At 37.9% G+C, this 27,306-nt stretch overlaps 2 protein-coding genes across 2 annotated transcripts in view; one reads left to right on the plus strand and one right to left on the minus strand.

Annotated features, from left to right (window-relative positions):
* Nucleotides 1–27,306, minus strand: part of ZNF804B (zinc finger protein 804B) — a 448,165-nt gene that overhangs the window by 409,684 nt on the left and 11,175 nt on the right. The gene's annotated exons all lie outside the window — the stretch shown is intronic.
* On the plus strand, nt 6,435–7,193 carry TEX47 (testis expressed 47). The gene has a single exon (XM_045828770.1). The coding sequence runs from the start codon at nt 6,435–6,437 to the stop codon at nt 7,191–7,193; it is 759 nt and encodes a 252-aa protein (XP_045684726.1).

The following is a 27,306-nucleotide window of genomic DNA, read 5'->3' on the forward strand; positions in this document are numbered from 1 at the left end:
TATTACTTATGGTGGCAAAAACTATTGTTCTAAATAGTTTGAATAGATTGAATCACACAAAAACTGCTAATATTAGACAGTTTTTAAGTTTTAGAAATGACAATTTCATAGATTTTAAGCCAACATCAATTAAGAGATTATCAGCCTTTTAAAGAAAAGGTGGCTTAGTGATATTTTGTATAATTTATATGAAAATTATAATTATAAAGGATTATCATTTTTCTTTTAGGTTTACCTTGGAGGCACCAAGAAAAGTGAAACAAAAAACACATGTGGAGAGAAAAATCATAATTGAGCTCCTTTTTATAGGGGCAAAAAGTATTTTAAAAAATTGTCAAGAATGGTGTCATGTAGAGGAAGAATCTTACCTATATATAAACGGGTTCATCTAACTTTATGCACTCATAAAGGGCTCCCAGCTAGCAATGCTCTATAAAGTCCCCCACTGCCTTTGATCAAAGTCAGTGTTAGATATAAAATCCTGAAGTTACATGTCCCCCTTTTTCTCCCTGGTATAATCCATCACTGGGGAAATGAAATAATGAAATGAAATGAAATGAAATGAAATGAAATGAAACGAAACGAAATGAAATAGCCCTGGCTAGTGTGGCTCAGTTGGTTGGAGCATTATCTCATAGATCTAAAGGTCATGGGTTCAATTCCTGGTCCGGGCCTGTGTGAGAAGGAAACCAATTGATGTTTCTTTCTCTCTCTCTCTCTCTCTCAACAATGAAAAAAGTTTCCTCAGGTGAGGATAAAAATAACAGTAATAAAAATAAAATAAAGTTACTCTGGACATGGTAAATGTATATGCTCCCTCTCCTAGAATACTATAAATGGTAAGTAAATGGAAAAAATTGTAAAACTAGTATCTTAAGGTCTTTAAGTTCATGCTCTTTGTTGAATAGGTGAAGAGAGGAAATCTAGAAAAATGCCTTGGTTAAAAGAAAACTCTTATTATAAGCTAAATAAAGAGCTAGGTTTTTGAAGTAAATAGTAATTATCAAAAACCCTTGATACATTTCTAAGTGAGTAAAAAGACTTTGTAACAGAACAAAGTTGAAGCACAACTTAGGAAACATAAAAAGGTAAAAGCCAAGGATGTTTGCCTATGAGATAAGACAACAGAGTGGTATTTTATTGGGGTATTTTTGAAAGAAAAAATAAAGAAAATAATAGTTAAAATGTTGACATTTAACATTTGAAAGCATAGAGGTACATCTAAGAAGAAGAGTTGTAAAGAAGAATACAATTTGGGAATCTTCTATAAAGAGAAAATACTGGAATGGGGGCAACGGTACAGGGAATAAGAAGCATAAATGGTAGGTACAAAATAGACAGGGGAGGGTTAAGAATAGTAAGGGACATGAAGAAGCCAAAGAACTTATACGTACCACCCATGGACATGAACTAAAGTGGGGGAATGATGGTTGGACAGGGTGTACAGGGCAGAGGGGAATAAAGGAGAGAAAAAAATGGGACAACCATACTAGCATAATCAGTAAAATATATTTTTTAAAAAAGAAAATACTGGAATGGAGACTCTGTTTTTTTCTTCTTTGTTAACCCTAACAAGTTAGTTGTATCTGCCTTGAGCCTTAGATTTAGAAGGAGTCCAAATCACAGTTGGACTCAGCATAAAAGACTCCATAGCCAATCAGCAATATCCATCAATTTGGAGGCAAGAGTGACATTAAGAGCCACCCACCTGCCCTCACAAAAGAGAAACACAGATGGTGCTGAACTAATTGGGCAAGGAGGTAAAATGAGAGCAAATCTATGCGATGAGATTTTCTGTGCCTCAGTGTTGCCCAGAGTTGGCTATGAGAAGAAATTGGACTGGGTCACCAATAGAGATTTGGGGGGAAATCTTGAGAAGTACAGAGTCATAGAAACCAAAGGAGGAGAGGAGGCTGTAAAAGAGGCTGTAGTCAACATAATTACATTCTGAAAAGCAATAAGATGAATAAAGGTGAAGACAGTCCCCAGACTGAGCAATGACAAGTTTCTGTGTACCTTGGGGAAGGTTGTATCGTTTCGGGGAGTAATAAAGTGAATAACGGTGACAAATTACAGCCAATTTTTATGTACCACACAATTGAAGAATTATTAAGTCACCTCTTAGCCTCCACTTTCTGGGATAATTTATTACTAGATATTATTAAAACCAGATAATTAGTTTGGATAACACAAATTTTATGGAGGAAAAGATACTCTGAGGTTTAATTTTTTAAAATTGAATGAGAGTGTTTTCTGACCTTATTTAAAAATTATGGTTTAGAGCTCACATGAATGCAACTTTAAAATATGGTATTATTAAATATTTATTCCAAAAATTAACTTAAATTCCCATTAAATTAAGAAAACCAAATCTTATAGAAGCTTCATATACAGGAATACCTCATTTTATTGTGCTTTTTTTTTAATTGTGCTGCACAGATACTGAGTTTTTTACAAACAGAAGGCTTGTGGCAACCAACCCTGCCCAGAGCCAGTCTATCAGCGCAATGTTCCCAACAGTCTTTGCTCACTTCATGCCTCTGTGTCACACTTCAGGAATTCTCACAGTATTTAAAACATATTCATTGATATTTTATTTGTTATCGTGGCCCATGTTCAGTGATCTTTGATGTTACTATTATTTAGGGCTTTGCCCTAAACCATGCCCATATAAGACAGCCAACTTAATTGATTACTATGTGTGTTGTAACCGCTTCACTGACCAGCTGTCTCCCTGTCTCCTTTCCTCTCTTCAGGCCTCCCTACCCCCTGATACACAACAATATTGTAATTAGGCCAGTTAATATCCTTACAATGGCCTCTAAACATTAGAATGAAAGGTAGAGTTACATGTCTCTCACTTTAAATCAAAGGTAGATATGATTACGTGCAGTGAGGAAGGCATATTGAAAGCTGAGATAGGCTGAAAGCCGAGATATGCTGAAAGCTAGGCATCTTGCACTAAACAGTTTCGACAAGTTGCGAATGCAAAGAGAAAGTTCTTGAAGGAAATTAAAAGTGATACTCCAGTGAACACACAATAAGAAAGTGAAACAGCCCTGTTGTGGATACAAAGTTTTAGTGGTCTGGGTAGAAGATCAAACGAACCACAACGTTCTCTTCAAGTCATACACTAAGCCAGACCAAGGCCCTAACTCTCTCCAATTCTATGAAGGCTGAGAGAGGTGAGGAAGCTACAGAGTAAAAGCCTGAAAGTAGCAGAGGCTGGTTGATGAGATTTAAGGAAAGAAGCCATCTACACAATATAAAGTACAAGGTAAAGCAGCAAGTGATGATGTAGAAACTATAGCAATTTATGCAAAAGATCTAGCTAAGATAATTAATGAAGGTGGTTACACTAAACAACAGATTTTCAGTGTAAATGAATAACCTTATAATGGAAAAAGATGTTATTTAGAACTTTCATAGCTAGAGAGGAGTCAATGCTTGTCTTCAAAGCTTCAAAGAACAGGCTGACCCTCTTGTTAGAGGTCAACACAGCTGCTGACTGAGTTGAAGCTGATGTTCATTTACTATTTTGAAAATCCTAGGGCCCTTAAAAAATCCTTAATGTATTCTCCTGTTCTCTGTAAATGGAACAACAAAGCCTGTTTACTATATAGTCTGTTATATGTTTTAAGCCAACTATTGAGGCCTGCTGCTCAGAAAAAGAGATTTCTTTAAAAGTAATACTGCTCAGTGACAATATACCTGGCCATCCATCCAAGAGCTATGACAAAGATGCACAATGAAAGTAATGTTGTTTTCATGCCTACTAACAAACCTGCACTCTGCAACCTATGGATCAAGAAATAATTCAAATTTTCAAGTCTTATTATTTAAGAACTATATTGCATAAAGCTATAGCTGCCATAGACAGTGCTTGTCTGATGGATCTGAGCAGAGTCCATTGAAACCCTTCTAGAAAGGATTCACCATTTCTAGATGCCATGAAAAAATATTTGTGATTCATGGGAAGAGGTCAAAGTATCAATATTAACAGTAGTTTGAAAGACATTGATTCCAACCCTCATTGATAACTTTGAGGGGTTCAAGACTTCAGGGGAGGAAGAAACTGCAGATGTGGTGGAAATCACAAAGAACTGGAATTAGCAGTGGAGCCTGAAGATGTGACTGAATTACTGCACTCCTGTGATAAAACTTGAACGGGTAAGTTGCTTCTCGTGGATAAGCAAAGAAAGTGGCTTCTTGAGATGGAGTCTACATTGGGTGAAAGCACTATGAAGGTTATTGAAATAACAACAATGGATTGAGAATATTGCACAAACCCAGTTGATAAAGCAGGATTAGAGAGGATTGATTTGAATATTGAAAGAAGTTCTACTATGGATAAAATGCTAACAGCATCAAATGTTAAGGAGATAAATTGTTCATGAAAGGAAGAGTCAATTGATAAAGTAAACTGCATTATTGTATTATATTAAGAAATTTCTAGTCACCCCAACCTTCAGCAACCACCAGCTAAAAGATTATGACTAGCTAAAGGTTCAGATGATGTTCAGCTATTTTTAGCAAGTAGGTACTTTTAATCAAAGTATGTACATTTTAAAACAAAGTCTATTGCATCCTTAATAGAATACAATATAGCATAAACATAACTTTTATATGCACTGAGAGACCAAAATATTTGTGTGACTCAGTTTAATGTGATGCTCACTTATTCATGCAGCCTGGAATGAAATCTGCAATGCCTCCAAGATATGCCTGTCACAGAGTCACCCTTACACAGAATCTGACATGTCCTTATAGTCTTTAATTAGTCCATAGGTATCTCTTTACCTGAGGTAGACAGAGTAGGGGCACTATTGAGAGCACATGTGATTGTGCTCAAGGTATATAACTTTAGTTTTCTCTCCTGTAAATTGTGGACAAAAAGAAAAGAATATGTCTAGGGAGATGTCCAGGTCCTCCACCGGTTTGACTTACAAAGGCATCTGTCTAAAAATAAGCCATTCTGGAAAAGAAGCCTTCATTTCTTCTATTGGGATGTCGAGGTGTCTGTTGAGATACCATCATTAAATTGAGAAATGGAAGTTGCCAGAGACCTCTGGCCCTTTAACACCACTGACAGGCTGACTCACCAGGTTGTCGTGGCAATGAGAATAGAGCACAAGACACTCTGGCAGTTGGAGCAGTGGTAAAAGACAAGCAGGATCTCATGGACAGGTCAAAGAAAGAGGCACTTGAAGAAAGGAAAATGTTAAGTTGATCTGGAGGGAAGAAAGAGTTTGTAAGTTACATGTAAAGGAATTTTTTATTTGAACCCTGAGAATGAGCCATTTCTGAGGTTTGTTGATAGAAGAAAAAAACCAAAGAATCAAAACTAGTTCCTTCCAAGGTTTATTATTATTATCCAGTCAACATTATTAAATTCCAGTGTAATAAATAAAGGGTAAATAAGTCAATTAGGACCTAAGAAGTACCGAGATTTAAAAAATATTATTGGCCAGTATTATAAAAGAAATTGGGGAAATTACATAAAATATCACTTTTTAAAAAAGTGACAAATCAAGGACAATCTGTAATCACCATTACATAAATGAAAAGATGTTTTAATGTGATGCCAAAGCTACTGTCAGTGACTGTCAGCAGATATATTCTTTCTCTCTTTATACATATGTATACACACATACGTATAGATACATAAATAGATGATATAGATATAGTCTGGCATCAATAATGCCCCTTTTATTACAAAATCTTTTATTATAATATCATAAGCATGCAATTCTGTAACATACCAATATCACACTCAAGCACACCATATGACATTTTCGATGAAATGTTCAAAATAAAACTATAAATTATTACACCCATCCTATTGCTCCACCAACCACACACAAGCAGGTGTTACTTTTTGACACCAGTATGTATGTATGTGTTTTATATATATACACACATGTATGTGTGTATATATATAAAACATATATATTATATACAGCTATATACAGATACATCCATCTCTATCTCAATCTGTCTCTCTGTGTATGTGCATTTATAATGCAAAGATGGAATGTTGAGAAAAAAATGGACTATAAATTGAAGAGGAAAATAATAATGTAAACAAAAACAGAGTGAACTTCTCTAGATCAAGTTCTTTCTTCTTCCCACTCCCCAGTTCATTAGAGCTTTTCCCTAAGATGTGAGTGTTAGTTATTTCATTGTAAAAACACACACACGCAAAATCATCATTATTTGAGTCTTGTTTTAACATTCACTATCATTTCTAGGGCATTGTTTATTGATAACACTAAAGGGACTTTGCTACCTAGTAGCATTTGACAAACTGAGTAAACTCTCTTTCTTTTTGTCAGAAAAAATAAAGAGTTCATCACTGAAGAGGTATCCTTGTGATGTAAATACTGTAATAAGCTAAAAATTGGAATTCTCTAGAAGATTAATTAGGACTCATTATGGCTATCTCAGTCAAAACCCGAAATGTCAGCAAAAGACCTTTTCCATTGGAATCTCTTCTACCACAAGTCCCACGAAACAATTACTTGCATTTTCAGGAAGAGAAGCAAAGACTGCAGCTAAAGAAATTCCTCCTCGATAGGATGTTTCTAGTTGCCAAGACAAGAGCCAACATAGAAAAAAGAGATATTACAGAGTACTATGAACAAGTGTTTCAGTCCATTTCAAGACGTCACTTAGAAGAAGCAGTAACAGGACTATTGCTCATATACCCGACTTCCATTCTGCATATCCTCGAGTCCTCCAATGGCACTCTGCATCATATTCTTTCAGATTATCTTAACCGTAAGAAGGGTGAAACAGAATTTTTTATTGAAGGCATAAAAATTATAGTAGTGTCCCATAACATCCCAACAAGGATCTTCCTGCAATGGCATGTGTCAGTAATAAAAGTGCCAGTCATGTATCTTGATGATGTGACACAGTCACAGTCCCTGGAAGAGGTCATCACAGAGTTTCTCACCCAGACTCATAAACTAGCACTCTGCCTTTTTAAGACTGTTAAAGTGGGCACTAAAGGGCCAGGCGATAACTTGCACCAAGTTGCAGCTGATTTACTCCTCCCACAACAAATAATACAGTACTTGTACAAATCTGAAGAATTCATGGACCCAGAAATGTTCCTGAACATGTATTATAAACCCATGCATGTCACTTTGGATTCTGAGGTGGTGTGGCCTGCTCCTTCCCAGTTCTAGGACTGAAAGAGATAGTGCAGTAGATGTAGTCAACTCCCCTAAGGAATTTATGCTACTTAAATAAAAGGAAAATATTTCAAAAGTTACTCATCTCTTTAAACAAGAAACACCACTATATACACAAAGGTTATATACTAATTTTTACAGAATATCTTGAGCTAAACTTGAAAATTTATCTCTTCTGATATTAAGTTCATTATGTTATTTGAATAGTTGCAGCAGTTTAGTAAGTTCTCAAATGTTAACATTATTTTGATGGAATGACTTAATTTATTAAAGAGCACTATGGATGAAAAAGGTCAGACACTTAATTCAGATTCTCATTCACTCTCTAAACAGTCAATGAGCAGCTGCCACCACACAGAAACAAATTGTAGGAAAGACCATTTTGTTCTGGGAGCACAAAATTTAGGGCAAAAATACAATACCACCCTTGACTTGCTTGTAGTCTAAAGCTTGAGGCAAGTATGTGTAAAAGTAAATAGATATAATATGATATAATGATATGACATGATGTATGATATGATATATGATCAATATTATAATAGCCATATGTAAGTGCACCAACAAAGGAGTAATTTCTATGTGACTCCTGAATTCAGAAAACAAACCCTAAACTTTGAAAACAGTTCAAAGCTCACATATTCTGGACTATAAATCAAGAATATTGAGACCATGATAAAGTGAACAAACACAATAGCTTTTCAAAACGACCAGAAACACATCATCAGAAGGCACTGTACTCTTTCTGAAAAATCTTTTATTGAGCACCTTTCATGGGACACATTTGCCAGGTGCTGGGGGTACGTATGGCAGGACATGCACAAGACAGGACTCCTGTTCACCACTAAAGCATTTCCAAGTAGTCCACATAAGATCAACAAATTGGTTATTTTTTTCAGTTACTTCCTATAAAGCAATGGATTATATGCAGTTTCTGTAGGACATATTTCAAGTTGATCTCTCCCTTCCTTTACCCTGGATTAATGCTTTCTTGCATTACTTAAAATTTTATAGCTTGTTTTAAAAACCAAATAAAATACATGTTTTCACTACTTCAATGACACTTATGCCACATTTCCACAATATCTTAAAACACTGTGGTTTAATGAAGAAAATTGCTAGTTTGGTTTCACTTTTTATTTATTTGATTTTCAGTGCCTTTAAGGGAAAAAAACACAATCTCAGTATGCACCTCAAATATGTCATATGCAGGTAATGTTTCATCATTTTTTCCATATCAGAATTAAATTTTACAAAAGACCATTTATGATTTTAAATGTTATAATATAGATTTAGATATAGAATGGCATTTTCACTTTCAGCTGAACTCTAAGTTCCATTTATTTAAGTTTAGTGACAGAAAGTATAATTTAGACAAAGTGATAAGTAATGCTTTTGGTTAAGAAAGAGTATATAACTTACAAACATCAAGTTAGTAAATATTAAATACCAAATATTAGTCAGCAATGTGTTATTTACTTTGAACTGTAAAAAAAGACACAGGCACACATTAAAACTAAATGTTTAGTGACAAAATGAGTGAAGATAAGTATAACACTCTCCAGGTAGAAGAGAGAGAGGTGTGGCGGTGGGGGGGGCGGGGGAGTGAGGGAGGGAGCGGGGGAGGAAGGGAGAGAGAACAATGAAGAAGTAAACTTTGGTCTAGGCTTTTAAAGGATGTGAGGAGAAGTTTGGAGGGCAGATGACCATATTTAAGAAAACAGAGAATGACCAGAAACAGGAAGGAAAAAGTGAATAATAAATGTTTATTGGATCAGATAGAATCCCTTTAGCAGGGTACATTTTGTTTGGGAATAGTATTTTCTAGAGTTAGCTAGTACCGTTTATACGTAAAATTATGTATTTAAGCAAATAAAATATGGCAGGTTACATTTCCCAACACTGGCCACTGTGACATATTCTGTCACACACGCTCTTCTCCCAGGATGGCCTTCACATTCCCCCCATCGCATGGTGGCTTCTTTGTCTCTTGCCCTTGAATTCAGACTGACATTTGTGACTGCTTCAACCAGTAGAATACAGCAGCAGTGATCCGTGTGACCTCAAAGACTAGCTCACAAAAATGCCATGCACTCTGGCTAGATCACTTAAAAGCTAGCTCTTGGAACTTAAACCACATTGTGTCAGCAATGCAAGCCATTTTCCAGATGACATCCCCAGGTGAGGCCCCAGCCAAAAGCCAGTTGCACCACTAGACCTGTGAGTGAGTGAATCTTAAGGTAATTACAGGTTCCAGCCTCCCAGTCAACCTGGATTTCAAGACAGACCAGTTGACACTGGGTGAAGTAATCAAATAGAGAAGCTGGACCCACCAACCCCTGTCCAATTTGCAGATTTGTGAACAATAGTGACTGTTGCTGGTTCAAGCCACTAAGTTTTGGAGGGATGATTATCAGCAGTCTGGGACAATAATGCATACTTCTATGTAACAGAGATAATATCATATACATAAGTAACAGGAATAATATGCATAAAATTCAATCATATATATACTTTATATTATATATAATACTTATATATGCAATTTCATATCATTTATTGACTCATCTATGAAACTAGTATTCACTAGACATCTGCTAGTAGATATTCGCCTGGAGGCCAAACACTGTGCTAGGTACAAAGTATACAAGCAACAGTGAGGTGTGTGTCCTCCACACTGCCTAGCATACATCATTTATTAGTCTAAAATACTTTCTGGTGAGAAAAGTATTAGCAGAAAATTAATTCAGTAACCCAAGATAAAAACAGTAAAAATGAGTCATTTGGAAGAAGTTATAGAAAATATCTAAATGATAACATTACTGATTTAGTATACTATTATTTTACATTTAAAGAATTAATGAAGTGTCAACTGTGAAAAAAATGAAAGATAAGCACAAAGTGACTCTAAATAAATTAAGCTACTTGTGTTACTTATTTATTTTAGTGAACACACTCGAGTGAGTTTACTGAAATGAAAGCTGCCCTCCCTAGCAGCCACTGTGGGAGGGCTGATTCTTGTTCCTGCAACATCATTGCTGAAAACATTTTGTGACTCTTTTATTGCACATAAAGAGGTTTATAAACCAAAGGGAGATTAAATATTTTAGTAACATCCAGTTTTTTGATCCCACCAAAATGTATAACTTCAACTTGATTTGTAACTTAATATTCAATCTTTATTCATAGGTACATTTGTTTTTAAATATTGCCCTCACTGTCATTGGAAGATCTGCTGTCGCTGAACATATTAAAAGAGTGCGGTACAGCCTCTATGGGGAAACACAAACAGGTTTTCAGTACCAGTGGCATTATTGAGATTTCTATGTAGCTCGCTAATGTTATGTCTTTAAAGGAAACAACACTCGCTTAGCTGTGTATGTTTGAAAAGACTTGATAAAATGCATAAATATTACATTTATACCCTACAAATACAGTTTGATTTGAGCAAATCCAAAAAAGGGACTCATTAAACCTTGGGAAGACTTACAAGGTAATTCTCAATCCAAAGAGAATCACAACTTCCTCACAAGAAATCTTTACATAAAACCAGAATACAAAAGTTAACCCAAACAGAAAAGGAGTGTTTTAACTCTAAACATATAACATTCAATATTTATATACCAATGAATATATAATGCAAACAATGAATACTTAATGGACATGTAACATTTAAAGGGTGTGATGTGTATTATTCTAATCCTTTTGCTTTGATATGGATAACTTTACAAGACTGACATGTCGATGGGCTTATGCTTGTTTCACAGTCACCAAAGATTTTCAGAAAGGTTATAGTCTTCTTGAAAGATAACTGAAATGATGTTATTTGAAAGGAAAATCCTTCTCCAGGTAAATTTTAAAGCTCAACTGTCTTCTTTTTAATTAAAGAGGCATTTGAATTTCTTCATGGAGAATTATTGGTGAATACAAATACATTTTTACATTTAGTGAATTTATCGTAACTTTAGCAACAGAAAACTACATCTCAATTCAGTTAAAACTGTGTCTCTAGTTGTCAAATGCTCTCAATTTCCATAAGGAAGTAGAAATAAGACAGCCTATCACCAACTTCGTATGACAAGTATTTTATATTGTAATAAATTACTTAATGTGACATTAGAGTTCTCCCCCTTGTGGTCAGTTAAGTAAATTTCCGGATTACCTGCTGATAGAATTTAACATAATACAGTCTACACATTGTTTTTAGGAAAATACAAAGAAAACCCTCCAAAGGTAACTTTCAAATATCTGTTCTACTCCCTTTGTTTTGCAGATAAAGATTTTGAGACCCAAAGACTTGAAGTCTTTTGCCAACAGTAAAAGCAGAGTTCATAACAGCTGTCCCTTCTTTCTACCTCACCAGTTTAAATAATTAGCTGTGGTCATGATTAGGGGTCTGGATTTAATTCTAAGTGTTGTCTTCACTGCTGCATCATACCCTCCTGTGCTCTGGTCCTCACACAGTGCCTTCTCTAGGCATCCCACTGGATTTGCACAGCGATCTCCATCTCCAAGTGCTCCCGATAAGATGCGTGATTCCTGCCATCACTCTGCCTGCAATCTGCTCCCCCACTTTCACTCCATGTTGATATAAAACAGACCACTCTCCACACAGTTGCCAAGTCAGACACCTGGATATTGTTGTCATTTCCACTCTTTATCCCTGAGAGCCAATCAACCCAGCCCCATCCATCTTCCACACCAAGCATTTCTAGTGCCTGGCCTTGGTTCTGTGCCCTCCTGAGGAATCTCCCCCACTCCAGTCTCCTCTTCCTCCTCTCTCTCTTCCTAATCCTCACAATATTTCCATCAATGATAAAGGCAGTACAGCCCAAGGTTTAAGAGAGCCACCTCTGCTATGAAATTACTATGTGGAAACCTGGTTCTATAACTTGTTGTAGACCTGTAATTTGTTTCCTCACCTTTCTGCCCCTCGGTTTCCTCATCTACAAAATGGGTGTGATAATGATGTCTGTATTACAGGACTAGTTATGGGCACTGCATGAAATAACGGTGTAAAGATCCTATCATACAGTAAGCCCTCAATAAATGTTATTTTCCTGATCAAAATTTTTCAATGGCTTTTATTTCAACTGCAGGATAAAAAGCAAACTTCTATCATGATCTGTAAGGTCGACTCTCTGATCCTTGTTCAGTCAGCTAAGCATCCTCATCCTTCTCGCCCTTCTCTTTCCTCACACTTTCCTGAACTGTTTCCTTGTTTTCCCTTTCTCTTTGCCTTTAACTTCCTTCCTCACTTCTCTCAGAAAAATTCTGCTTATCAGTCAATTACATTTCCTCTGTGAATCTGGGCAAACTCGAGAAACCCTTTCCTGCCCCCACTGTGCGCGTCACGCAACCACATTGTAGCGATTCTCCCATCATCCTGCTGCTGTGTATTTTCACGCTCACTCCCCTGCCAGCAATGTATAAGCAACTGCCATGGGATTTTGTTATCCTTCTTGTTTTTATAGCTTCAGTGCTTTATTTTAAACAAAAATTATTTAAAATATCTGTAAGAATTTATAAGGTTAATTTTACTTTATCAAAATGGTTGTGAAATTTCAGTATCACATGAATATCTCATTAAAATGCTGCTGTATGGTTAACTAGGTTTGGGCATTTGTCCATGAAGCTTTTTAAAATAGCAAGTCAAAATATAATGGTTTCACCTTATCTGAAATCTTCGGTTTTTCACCCATAATAATTTTTTCCACTCTAATGTGGAAGGATACCAAGAATGCCTTCTGGAAGTGATTCAGCTGAACTTTTGTATTTATATACTTCTACTCACTGAGCCAAGTATAGGGGCTCATTTCCAATTCATTGGATTAAAAATATTCTTTCCTGTTGGAGCATCTGAGCAAGCTACTAGTAAGATACACAAACTTTATTCCATATTTTTAAGATGCTTTCTTTATAAGTTCTTTGAGTCCTTGTTTTATTAGCAACACTTATCTGTTCTTTGAGATAGGTGCTTGGTAAGACTAATTCCATTAGTCTTAAGACTAAGCTAATCTATATTTGCTCAGGCAATTATAATAGCATAAATTTGATTATATTTTAATTATATAGTTCACCTTTCTGATGTTTTTAAAATACTGAAACATTTTTAAAGACAGTATATAAAAACAGTGCATTAAATGTAAAGTTTTGATTAATGGAGGAAGAAATAAATGTGTTAGTATTGAACACATTTACATTTTACCAAAATTCACTACAGCATAATGACTTCCTCAGGGACTTCTCTCACTCAAATCTCTTTCCTCCTCTTTCTTTTCCCAGTTTATCCTATACTTTGCTTTTTGAAAGCAAAAATGATAGATTACTCTACAACCAGCTTAATTTTATCATAAATTAAAAACTATACACCTTGTAATATTTTAATTCTTTGATTTTTCACACTCTATCTTACACAGCAACAACTCTTAAGCATACACTCTGTTGCAACCAAAATCAAAATGAAAATAATGGACAAAACACAGAGGTGAGATGAATGACCTTCGCAATGTCCTTTCTCTGTTACTAACTCATTATTTGCCCCTAAACAACTCATTTATTTCTTTGTGGAGCTCTGCTCATCTGTGTCATAGAATGTATGAACATCATAAAGAAGTCCAGGAAGCTCTTGAACTGTTATCCAAAAATATTTCTGAAAGCAGAGACCATGCTCTCTTACAAAGAGACAGACAGAGGATAGGATTAAGGTGTTTTATTTAAAATTTTAAGTCTAATGTCTAAATTCATGACTAAACCATCCTAACAGGGAGTAGTTGTGGGCAATATCAACATTTTTCGTTCTAAATAAAAGAACTATCCTGGCTATGTCTATTAGATGTCCTAATCTAGTAGCACATGTATATATATACATGTACGTATACATATATGTTAGGTTAGGACATCTAAAGAGCAAGTTCGATAGCAACAGCAAACTTGAGACTCAGAAGAAGCAGCAAGACCAGGGCATTTTCCTTTAGGCCCTGACTAAGAGCCAGGGAAGATTTAAGCAGGGCCTGATCAGGTTGGTGTTGACTGCTGAGTGGAGAATGGACTGGGAGCAGGCACATTAGTGCAGATAGGCCCCTTAGTACGTGGTTATGAATCTTCTGTCAGGAGATGGTAATAGCCGGAACTAGATTAGTGACTGTGGAAATGGATCTATGGGGACCAATTTGAGAGATAATCAGGAGGTAAATAAGCCTAGGTTATGAGAGAGAAGACAGTACCAAATACGTTAGATTTCCAGTTTTTCCAACAAGATGGTGTTATTTCTAAGGTAGAAAATACACAAGCAGTGCTAAGTTTGCAGGGAATGATTATACTTTTTAATTATTGATATATTATACCTACATCAGATTGGAATTATTTTTGTTTGATATTTCCCTTAGCAATCCCTTTGAATGAGTTACAGAGCACACACACTATATTAAATTGGAATATAGTATGGTATAGTATACTATAGTATCGGAATATAGCTAAGGAATAGTATGTATTTTCTAACATAAGCAACTTCTAGGAAAGAAAAGTGACAGAAAACAATTACATAAATTAAAATACATTTCAGCTGAAAAAGAAATTATCCTAAAGATTATCTTTAGTCTGGTACTCACCACAGCTCCCCTTAATCTTATGTCTACATTCAATGGAACCACAATTGAAATCAGAAGGACTTACTGAGTTTAACTCCTTCTCTTAGTCAAATAAAAGTTATTCTAAACTTACTTATTGCCTCTTCTATGGATAGTCACATGTCAGGGGTCACATAAGCCACGAACACATAAAAGGCTCCATATGGCCCCTGCCAATTTATTGGCATTATCATTTATTCCATTTGCAATAAAAGATTAGATAAAGAGACATCCTTTGTCATTATATTAAAATGGCCTACTCCGGTTTCTCTCAGTTACTTATGGGACAACATGACATACATCGAATCCTTTCCTCTCTCTGCAATTAGTCATTCAGCACGTATGAATGGAAAAATTGTGACAGGCACTTTGTCAAGCATGGGGGCTCAGGGTGCAATGCAACCATGAGAAAATAAGCATAATTTCTACTATAGAGAGTATGCAATCTCTTGTCTCTCTCTACCCCGAACACATAAAAGAAAATTCAACAATTAAAGTGACTGTCACTATCATGCATATATAAGTTGCAATTGTTTCCTAACTTTACCTAGTTTAGAGGACTAGGGACTGCCTCTGAGGGGAAAAAGATAAAAGGATTTCTGAAAGTTAAATAGAAGTGAGCCAAATGAAAGGCAGGGAGTAGGAGGGAAGTGTTCCTGGCAGAGGGTATATACATATATATCCTCCAGCAGAGGGATATTCTGAAACCTGAAGGCAAGAAGAGTCATACCATGAGGGAAGAACTAAAAGAATTTCAACAAGGCAGTGCTTGAAATATGAAGGGAAACTATAAGAGATAAAATGATATAATCAGGCATGAGACCAAATGATTAAAGACAGACACTTAAAGCTACTTAAGTACCATGACCTCATGTCCAGTGAAATGGGACTGAGCCGTGTTTTAACCAGAGGAATGCCATAATTAGATACACACTATGAAGGACCACTTTGCACTGGGGAGAAGAGATTGGAGGAGAACTAGAGAACTAGACTGGATAGACACACCAGTTAGGAGGCTATTACAGTAATCAGGGAAAGAAATGATAGGAAGTCTGTACAAAAATGAGAGCAAGAATAGAAAGAAGTGGCAAAAATTTTTAAAAATCTATATGTCAGATATCTTGGTATTTGAAACTAGAGAATGTGAAGAAGAGGAAGGAGTCAAGGATGAAACACCTTAAACAGGTAATACTGGAAGACAGCAGGTTGTGGTTGCTTGTGGAGTGACATGAAGCTTTGTTTCCAACATGCTGAATTTGAGGTGTCTGAGAAACATCAAGCTTAAACCATCGAGTAGAGGGTTGGCTGCATTGCACTGAACCTCAGGAGGTGGGTCTGGTGCAGATATGGAGATTTGGAAATCACCACAGGTGATGAGGAGCAGCGCTATCACCCAGCACAGGAGTATAGAGTGAGCAGAGAGTCTGCTTTAACCCTGAGAATGCCAAACACAGAGCAGGGACCTTCAGAGAAGTCTAAGAATACATTATTTAATTAAAATTGCCCAGAAGTAAAGAAAGAGAAACAGATGAGATCAGTGTCATAAAAGCCAAAGGGAAAAAACATTTCATAAAGAGAGTACTCAGCAGCATCAGTTGCTGTCTCAAAGTCAAGTAGAAAAAGGACTAAAAAGTAGACTTAATGACGAGGAGATCATTGGTGACGTGAAAGGAGCAACTTACATGGGGTAGTGGAGGTAGAGAAGGATGCAGTAGGTTAAGGAGTGAGGGTTGGGTGAGGAAATAGAGTAAGTATAAACAATATTTCTAAAAGCTTGGCTGTTGAGTTAGTTGTTAGTGAATCTGCAGAGTCAATTTGGGAATGTAAAGGACCCATTTAAGAATCTTAAAAGTTTTACAAAAAGGAACACTATCCGTGTCTTCTGGATTCAGGGAAGGAATCTGCCCTTTCCTGTGAGATTAACCATCCAATCATGGCCTGAGGGGAAAAAAGTCTACCCAGTCTCAAATGGCAGAGATATGGTCTTGTAACTTAAAGGTCCTTGCGTGACTATACAGTTCTGGGAAAGAATGGTTATTCAATAAACCTTTGTTTGGATAAATAATTGCACAAATCTCTAGAAGAAATTTAGCTGTGCAGGAAGTGACTTGATATTTGTGAGCTCTAATGTTACAGCTCAAACTTCGGGTAATTCCGTTGGTATTTTCATGGTCAGACTTTTATAGCTGATTGCATACTATGCCCTGTGCCTTATCTCCTCTGTGGAAAAACCACATTGCATTTGTAAATTTTGCTATGAAATCTGGCCCTTATCCAGACTGCTTCTTTCTTTACCCAGTTGGGGCATGCTAGGAAATTGCAAATTACAATCAAATCTCAATTTTTCCAAACTAATGATTTTAAAGGGCAATAATGCATAGTTCAAAATGATGGTGAATTCGTGAACCATTTACCATTTATCTCTGTAATGTAGATTCATTAAACTTGACTATAAGCACATCTTATATGACACTCTTAAAAAACTATAAAGCCTTTCAACTGAAATGACTCAAGGGGACTTGCAATAATTTCTCTATTTTTGTTTCCTACTACAGTCTATTGCTTATAACACCTCTCATGTTTAGATGACTCCTTACAATAAACAAACATACTACGTTTTTTTAGGGTGGAAGAGATAATCAAGTTTCATCTACTCCTTACATCATTTCTCCATTATTGCCACCATTCTTTATAGCTCTGGTTATGTGTCTCTGTCTCTGTGAAAACTTCCATTCATAAAAGAGAATAGTATAATGAACCCACATATACATCACCCACCTTCAACGTGATCAGAAACTATTTTTACAATTTACTCTTTATTAAGAAACATGACTATCATCTCTCTGAGACAGGATAGATTCAGAAAGCACACAAGTACTAGAACCAGGGGGAGCTTTAGATCTTGTCTACTCCAGGGTAGTCACTCAGTGAGGAAAATGAAGCAAGCAGAGACTTGACAAAGCACCCTGATTGATAGCAAGGCGAGAGCTGGACATCACCCACATCTTTCTTATTCCCTCTGGTGAAATCAGGACTACATGCCTCCTGCCTTATTCTTGGTACAGAACATTTCTCAAAATTCACATGAGGGCCACTCATGCATGTCCGTCACAAAAGATGTTTACTCAAGGTGTTGTAGCATGAGAGAAGCTGGGAACCAGCAGCTCACAGTTAGACACCTTCTGCTAACAGAAGCACCATGCATTATCTCTGGCACTGCCTGGGTCTTCTTGCTAATATTAACCAAATGATAGTTACATAAGCATAAGTAATTAGTTTACACATAATAAAAGGCAATGTTTTCCCCTTTTGTATTATAGAAGAGACACCAAAAAAATCTCTTTGATAAAGATGACTCCCAGTTGATTAACCGGAATAAAATGCTTGCATAAATAGAATTAAATGTGACTACTTGGAATATAATTATAAATACAGATAGAGATATCAGTGTATATATCATGTACATACACAATTCTCTTAACACAAACTAGAGAAGCCAATTAAGATTCATAAAACTGCTCCCAGTCAAGGGGGAGAAGCCGGGATTTAACTATCAAAGTTGAACAGTGTGGTCCAAGAAAAGCTTTGTGTAAATAATGCAGATCATTTCTCTACCAATTACATCCTCCCCACCTCCATTCTGACTCCTGCCTGAGCCCAGGCACTGTTCACAGTGTATCTCTTCCCACAGCTTCGTGTGGGGGCCACAGACTGTGTGATGCTGTCACTCTCTCCCCCACTCAGTCTCAATCCCTGTCTCTCTCCTCCTGCTCTACTATTCATACACACACTCACAGCACACAGACAGGTCAGACTAGTCCTTACGGGCATTATCTACCAGGAGCAGGGATAGCCCATTTGTAAGGCAGCAAGTGGGGAAGCTGAAGAAACGGAGATGAGCTACCTGGGAATACCAAAGAGAAAAAAATCACCTCTACTCCTGATGATTCCAGTTCCCAGTCCTGACTGAGGACTGGCAGCATTTTCTTCCCCTGAGTCCTTCCAATAATCAATTCTTCTCTTTTGCTTAAGTCAAAATGGGTTTTTATCCCCTCTTGAAGCAAACAATTCCTTAGCAGCCTGACAAACATTTTTCAAAGCAACCTACTCAGACATAGCGCAAGGAGCCTAGGTTTCATGTTGAAAGATTTGTGTTCAAATCTCATAGATTCTGCCAGCTAACTGTGATCATGAGAAAGTTATTTAACCTCCAAGGGCCTCAGTCTTGTCATCTGTAAATTGAATGAGCACCCAAGTACTAAATGGATAAATCATATATGCAAGTAACCAGCAACTCAATAAATTCACACTGACTTTGTCGGAGTTAAGCCTTGTTCTGCAAATTTGCAATTTCCACAATGCAGTTACGACAAGAAGCTTTATGGCACAAATATAAAATGGTTTGCATTCTGACCAGCAGCCTGGGGAGACCTTAGGGATGTCAGGTTAGTTGGTCAAGCTGCTGAAACCCAACACTCTTGCAGTAAAGACCCAGGAGTCTGGAGATGCCACAAGAGCACCTGGCAGGTAAAGCACAGAGTGAGTCCTTTGAGGCTTTTGCTGCTACTCATAACATCCTCTCGAAGATTCTGAGCTGCACTTTGATGAATGGTTAAATGTCAATTCAGACAACTGAAGCCTGATCAGTTAATTCACTTTTATTAATATGTGATACAAATATCCCACTTATAGTCTTTAGAAATAACATGAAGAGTAGAAAATCACTCCATCATTGCAATTACATGGTTTAATATACATATGAAGGGATTTTTAAAATTTTTATTTCAAAGAACTCAAGTTCTAATAAGATGAGAATGGACTTATGTTGGCTTTCTGGGTATTTGTTTCTATTATATGTTTCTAACAAGAAATTGGTTGCTTAGCCATATGTCCCTGAAGGAATAGGGTATATAAACTCTGCCTTGTCACCTGCTATACATAAACTGATTTTTAATATTCATACCTATGCCCAGAATTAGTATGGAAATGAAACATACATTTTTATTTCCCCCATGAAGATAATTTGGGGTTTTCACCTTGAAAATTATAATGTTATCCACAATTTATGTGAGATAAAATTTTTAAAGTGTTCCATTCACATTTGAGTTGGCATGCACTCTTAGTGTCACTGGGCTCTTGGGAAGGGCCTCTCCAGCGCTGTGTGGTGGCCAATCACCAGGGCTCTCACTGTTCGTCTGTTACTAAAGTCTGAACATCAGTTAATTACAACTGCACATTGACTACTGCACGTACACGTGAATACGCTGCCGAAGTTTTACTATTCTAATTTTGCCATATGCGTAGGTACCCAAATTTTATATTTACTTTAATTTCATATTTTCTCCTTGGCCCACTCTAACTCACTCCGATTGCACACAGGGATAACAGGACGAGCACGGGGGCACTTTCACTGAGAGCCTACTAAGCGGCTGACCCTACTGCGCCCAGGTGTTGTCATCCCCCTGCATGAAGAAAACAGAGCTCCTTCTGCCAGGAATCTCAAAGAAAGATAAATAGGCACGTGAGCCAACAATGAAAATGCTATTACATTGCAACAGAGGAATGCGAACATTGTCCTGGCAGCCCAGAGCAAGGATAATCCGTTTGCAGTAAGGTGGTTTCACACCTGAGCTTTGAAAACTGTAGGTCTTCCATCCAAGCCCTGCCTCTCTGCCCGGCAGCCACTGGTAAAATGTGAAACCTCATCTCATTTGCAAAATGGAACATAATCAGGCCTACATCTTAACAAAATTGTTTTACAAATTAAATAGTCTGCGAAAGACTGGTTTTGGCATAGTATGTCTGACACAGAATGAGCGCTTCCTACCTGTTGTGTGACTGTGAACCAGGCAGTAGAGAGGTGTCTAAAGCTCCAGGGAGGCTTCACAGAGGAGACACAAAAGAGTTACCAGTGGAAAAGGAAGGACTCCTCACGGAAGAGCGCGATCGAGTCGAAACATCCCTCAGCCTCTGAGTTACAAGGCAAGGGGGTACTGGTGAGCAGACATTGGTTCAATAACTTCACAAGGTCATGCGTGTGCACAACAAACCCCCGAGGCCACACCCCCGGCGTTCCGGTTCCATCAGGTGTGGCGCAGGGCCTCGAACCTGCAGCGCATCCCCAGTTAGACAGTAACCGACGAAGATGAGAGCAAAAGGACATTCCAACTTGATTTTACCGTAAGCAGTTAAGTTGTCACATTTGACATGTAATTTAGCAGTCTTATTTTTCACCTTTATATTCCAGAATCATGAGAAAGTGACACATACACTCAAAAAGTCCTTCCTATTGATTGCATTTCAATTACCCAACTTGATGGTCTTTCTCTGGAATGTTCACCAACTTTTAAGCCCAATTCTTGAAAAATGAACCATAATCAGAAAGATCAGAAATAGCCTCTTCCGGGATATTTTTCACACAGGCTTACTTGTGTAAAGCGTGTTCTCCATTCTAGACTGCGTAGTCCCCTGGGACAGGCAACATGGGCACCTCCTTCACACTGGTAGCTCCAGCGGCTGGCACAACGTCAGGCACAGTTAATGGGAGAGCCTTCTGCTGTCAGGATGATGGGAAATGCCCTAAGTTCTTGGCGGGAGGTAGGAGTGGTGGGAGAGGTGCAGGGCAGGGGTGTGCTGGAGAAATAGCTATGAGTTAAAATTAGCAAATGTACCCATCAGATGAGCCACTAAAGAAAAAATAAAACAACGCCTCAAATTTCAAGCCCAGACTGTGGCCTAAAGAGGATGTCCCCAACCAAAGAAGCACTCCCTTGTGGAAGATTAATTTAGTTTTAGAGATGATGCATTTGGGATGGGACATAATAACCAGTCAGTAGCTACAGACGTGTAGGAATGGAAGGTTCTGAGGTGTGGTTCAAGCAGAATAAATGGCCCCATGGATACCCATGACCATATTCTCAGAAAGAGACTTTGAGATGTGACTAAAACTGAGGCTCTTGAGAGGAGAGGATCCTGGGTTATGTAGTTGGGCCCAATCTAATCACAGGAGAGTTTTTCCAGCTGCAGGGAATCAAAACGAAGGCAGAACTTGCTGGCTTTGAAAATGGAGATTGGTTAGCCATGAGCAAAAAAATGCAGGCAAATTCCAGACGCTGAAAGAGGCAAGGAAATGGTGTCTGCCTTACAGACCCCAGACAGACTACCAGTTGTAGGTACCAGCTACTCCAGTACTGTGGCACCAGAGAGACAGCAAGCTCTTAAATGCCTGCAGAGCAGTGAGCAGGTGATTTCAGAAGCAGCAGCAGGGCCACCAGGGCAAGGCCTTGGGCTCCAGGTAGCACTGGTTTCCCCTGTGCTCCTTTAGCCCTAGGCGCTGTAGTGACTTCCTACAGTTACTAATCTCTGGGTAATGGCATCTTCTCCTCTTCTCTCCATCAGGCTTTTCAACACATTTGTAAAATGAAGTCCTTGCATTGTAGTCCCCCTGAAAAGCTGAGAATGGTTTCTGTTACTATGACAAGACACTGATACAAATGCTTTTTACCACATGAAGTGGCAAATGGTAGACACTGACTGAATACTTTCTAAGTATGTGCTAAGAGCAGAATGTCTGTGTACAGAAGCTTATATCTACACATGGACCTTAAATTTGCTCATAATGTGCACATATGTATAAGATTCACAACTCCTAGTCACATAATATTTCCTCCTTTCAAATATTTTACTGTGAAAGTAGTTTTCACTGGGGAGAGAAAGTGATGGAGCGGAAAAACAACTGATTGTTTCATTAAAATTTCCAAAGGCAGGGAAAGATATTTAAATACAGTAATCAGATTTCATGTTTATCAGCAGAGATGGTAGCTTTAGATCAAATATCTATCTATCCCTATAGAAAAGAGGAGAAAAATTCCTTCCACATGGCAGCAAGATCATAAAAACAACATAACCACTCAATTTGCTTTGACAAAAATAAAAAAGAAAAGAAAACTCCTTTAAATGTATCATTGTCTTGAATTAAAGCTGTACCAGGAGAGGAGGTCATACTGACCGTTCTCGTTCTAAAAGCTGTGAAAACGTGGGGCGGCTATTTGCAATGGTCGTGCTAAACAGAATGCTCACTAGCCTCTGTGCCTGCACAGCTCTTCCCAAGGAAACAGCTACAGTATGAGAGCAATTTTATAGGGCCATTCAAAAGAGCAACAGTTTCAAAAATTTGATGTAAAAGTGCCCAGTTCCCAGCCAGTGCTCAGAACATTTTAAAGGGCCAGGGAAACCTGCTTTTGACAGAATGAGCCAACAGCAATGGCAGTAACCATCGGCTGCCTAACATCATGTTCTTACTACACGCCACATGCCATGCTAAGCACTTAACATCCAGTAGCTCATTCACTTCTTTTTTTAAGTTATATTTTATTGATTATGCTATTACAGTTGTCCCAATTTTTTCCCCTTTGCCCTCCTCCAACCAGCACTCCCCACTCCCTCAGGCAATCCCCCCACCTTTGTTCATGTCCATGGGTCATATGTATGTTCTTTGTCTACTCCATTTCCTATACTGTACTTTACATCCCCATGGCTATTCTGTAACTGTCTATTTGTACTTCTTAATCCCCTCACCTCTTCACCCATTCCCCCACATCCCCTGCCATCTGGGAACCATCAAAACACTCTCTGTATCCGTAATTCTGTCTCTGTTCTTCTTGTTTGCTTAGTTTGTTTTTTAGATTCAAATGTTTGTGGATAGGTATTCACTGCCATTTATTGTTTATAGTTTGGATCTTCTTCTTTTTCTTAGATAAGTCCCTTTACCGTTTTATATAATAATGGTTTGGTGGTGATGAACTCTTTTAGATCTTACAGCTGCCCTGTAAGGCAAGCCATGTCACCGGGGAACAAGCTGGGGCTCCCAGTGGTGAAGCAGCCACACGGCCAGTCAGAGCTGGAGGGAGAGTTCAAACCAGGTCAGGGCAGTCCAACTCAAAAACCAATATGCTTAAGCACTTCTCTCTCCTGAATACATGAAAAGATTTTGTCCATGCTCCCATCAAAAAACCGTAGGGGCCAGAGGGGTAAATGCATAAAAACAAGGCAAAATACATACATAAACAATCTGTAAAACTCTGCACACATCACGGTTTATTAATAAATGTAAAAACATGCCGCCTTTGTCACCAAGCAACACTGGAAGGAATTCATTGCTTAGTGGCCATACATGCATTTCAGAGATGGAGAGAGGTGCCCCAGCTAAAGGTGATTATTACCTTGGATCTTCAATGTTACTATGTTAATGGTTTTTAATACCTTTGATCAAATTTCCTTAACAAAACTATGTGTTTTTATAATTGATTAAAAACATTCTTAAAAATCTCCATTTCCTTTTTTTTGATAGAAATGTTTTATACCCTTAAAGAGAAAAAAAAAAGACCCTCATCTGACCAGACCATGCCAGATCACCCAAAGAAGAATACTTCACATGAACTTTAAATCACAATCTTATTCCTGTGCATATATATTTATAAAGTTAATCCCTCAGTTCTTTTCACCTTATAAGAAAGGGCCTATTTATATAATAAACTTACTACACAAGTAACTAAGATTAATGATTCAACTTTGGTACTCTTATTTTCCTGTTTATAAATTGTATCTGATTTTGTTTGTAATAATAACGATGATAAAAAGCCATGGCCACCTATCTCAATTGGCACAATCCACAGGAAGTTATTAGAAATTCTCATGTGAGAACTACACAGTGCTAGTTCTGTAGTAAGATTAAAAGCCATATTTCTAACTGAGATGATGTCCTTCTTTCCTGGTTATATGGCCATAGGATTCTACCTGGTTGGCCCTTACCTAGCAGTCCTGCCTGGCCTTCCATCCCTCAGCCCCAAGCTCATATGCACCCTCCAGGCTGGGGATTCTTTGTGAGCCAGCGTAACTCCTGCTCATTCTTTGTGTCTCAAATTATCCATCATTTATTCTGGGATGTCTTCCCTAATTCTAGGACTAGGTAGGGTCACCCTATTCTATCCCTCTTTAACATCAGTGACTTTTTCTTCACAAAAACTTTGTACATTTATAAATAGTGCAATATGAAATAAAAATCTAAGTACCACCTATATTCCTTCCCCATCTGTAGTCTCTACTAGGACAGGTACCCTGTCTATTGTGTTTACCTTTCTATCATCAACTCTGGGTACAGTGGCCAGTATGTACACAGGGTCCCAAAAATGGTTTGTGAAAACTAAGAATTTGAACTCCACTAAAATTGTCCTGAGAATGTTCCACTGGCCACCTGGGGTGGCACAGAGCTCTTCTGGCCAGGGCCCATTAAAACACTCTCTTTCTCTGAGGGGTTCCCATTGTGGTCTCCCCTGTTTAGGGAGACCTAAAGCCCTACCAAAGCAGAGCCCTGCATCAAAACTTATCATCAGTGTTCCCATCCTATGCTTTTGCTATCCTCTTCATTGGTCTTCCTTCTTTTCTTTCAGGGACCTGCCACTTGAGATATTAGGTTCAGAGAATGATCATCTCTTTCCCAAGTACTTTATTCACACTGAAGAGCAAATTATGTAGACGAAAAAAAGGGTCCTACAGAAAGTAACCTCATAGGGTGATCTGATCATAAATTTCTTACTGGGGAGGTCTTGGTGGGTAGCCATGCCCCAGGCAGATAACTTCTTCAATAAAAGGTTTATCTTTGTCTTAAACAAGTCCTATCCACTGTTTTTGTGCACTAGGTTAACATGCCTCTGAAATAAGCTTAACCACCCTCCAGAGAGCACATAATCTTAACTATCCTGTAATTCAATCCTGGCTTGCCTTCCCCCATCTTTATGTAGTCTTTATGTTCCCTACTTAATTTCAAATGCATAAAAGAAACTGCAACACTGTCATTCTCCAAAGCATTTGAGGTCTTATTTCCTGGCAATTGTTACCAGCTGTGCCCAAATAAATTTTTATAATAATTCTTTACAGGTTTGGATGTTTTCTTTAAAGGTTTTATTTATGTATTCTTAGAGAGGGGAGAATAGAGGGAAAAAGAGAGGGAGAGAAACATCTTTGTGTGAGAGAAGCAGTAATAGGATGCCTCTCATATGCGCCCTGACTGGGCTAAACCCACAAATCAGGAATGTGCCCCAATCGGGAATCAAACCAGCAACGTTTCACTTTGCAGGATGATGCCCTACCAACTGAGCCACACAAGTCAGGGTAGTTTGGATGTTTCTTACATTGACGATAACCAGCAGGATAAAGCGATGTTTATGTATATTTGCACTGAGCAGCATCTAAAATGTTTAGTATTGGTCACTGATTATGGAATGTTCTCCAGGAATACAGATAGGACCTTCCCTATGGGTAAAGCTAACCATGCCTCCTCAAGGAAAAGTGTGGACTCAGACCCTCATACCACATGAGGCCCAGTCTAATTCCCTAATACTTTCTTCTAGTTTCTACACCTACAACATCCCTTCATCCCCTAGCTGATCACACTTTTGGTGCTGGCCCCTTATGCCGCTTCTCACAAGGACATCAGCCGGATGGTAGGACCCCTGCCCTCAGCTGTCACAATGCCCTTGGTCCCAGGAAGGAAACTGAAGTTTCAAAATTAAAAATAAAATTTACGCCTTGGCTCAGTGGATTGGGCGCTGGCCTGCAAACCAAAAGGTTATTGGTTCAATTCCCGGTCAGGGCACATGCCTGTGTTGCAGGCCAGGTCCCCTGTTGGAGAGGCAACCAAACAATGTTTCTCTCTCACTGGTGTTTCTCTCCCTCTCTTTCTCTCTGTCTTCCCTTCTCTCTAAAAATAAATAAATTAAATATTTTAAAAAATAAAATTTACTAAGAAATGCAAAAAAAATTAAAAGGACAAAATTGAAAAGTATATAGATCATTTGGTCTGATAAAAATTCTGTATTTTTAGACCTAGACTTGGTCTAGGTCTCATTTAATTTTAAACTTGATCTAAGTGGTCATTGCCATGGGCCATCTGAACCACATACTCAGGGAAAGCGACCTCACTTCATCCTTGCCTTTTTTTTCTTTTGGTAAATTTGGTCACTGACCAACGCTTGTAGATAGTACTACTTCCCAAATTATTTGGTTCATGGGAAGTAGGTCTTCCCTTCCACAATGTGATTTATCTTTCAGTTTTACTACACAGCGAGCAAGTAATTAGCACATAGTAGTAGAACCTTAACAACATTTGTCAAATATATGATTGAATAAACAATTGAATGACTGAATAAATAACTTTGACTTCCCAATTGAAATGTTTTTCTGTTTTCAATTCTAGAATTCTTCAGCTTCTCCCAGGCCACCTACTATGGCCAGATTTCTGCCCCCCAACACTGGCTAGTACCCATTGGTTCTATTTAAAATCAACCACTGCTCCTCCTTGAACATTCAATTTAGGGGAGAAATTTGGAGCTTCCTTGAGCTTATCCATTAAGATGTTCCTGAGCTTCCTAAGTGATGGTCACCAGATTCTTCCAGCAACATCATACAGAACTCTTGAACTCATA

The sequence above is a fragment of the Phyllostomus hastatus genome, unplaced genomic scaffold (genome assembly GCF_019186645.2).
Source record: "Phyllostomus hastatus isolate PE091 unplaced genomic scaffold, TTU_PhHast_1.1 phas_scaffold_78, whole genome shotgun sequence".
Classification (NCBI taxonomy): Eukaryota; Metazoa; Chordata; class Mammalia; order Chiroptera; family Phyllostomidae; genus Phyllostomus; species Phyllostomus hastatus.

Bases quoted from the DNA above. Each gene is read 5' to 3' on its own strand.
- TEX47 (XM_045828770.1), top strand. From the start codon at position 6,435: ATGGCTATCTCAGTCAAAACCCGAAATGTCAGCAAAAGACCTTTTCCA.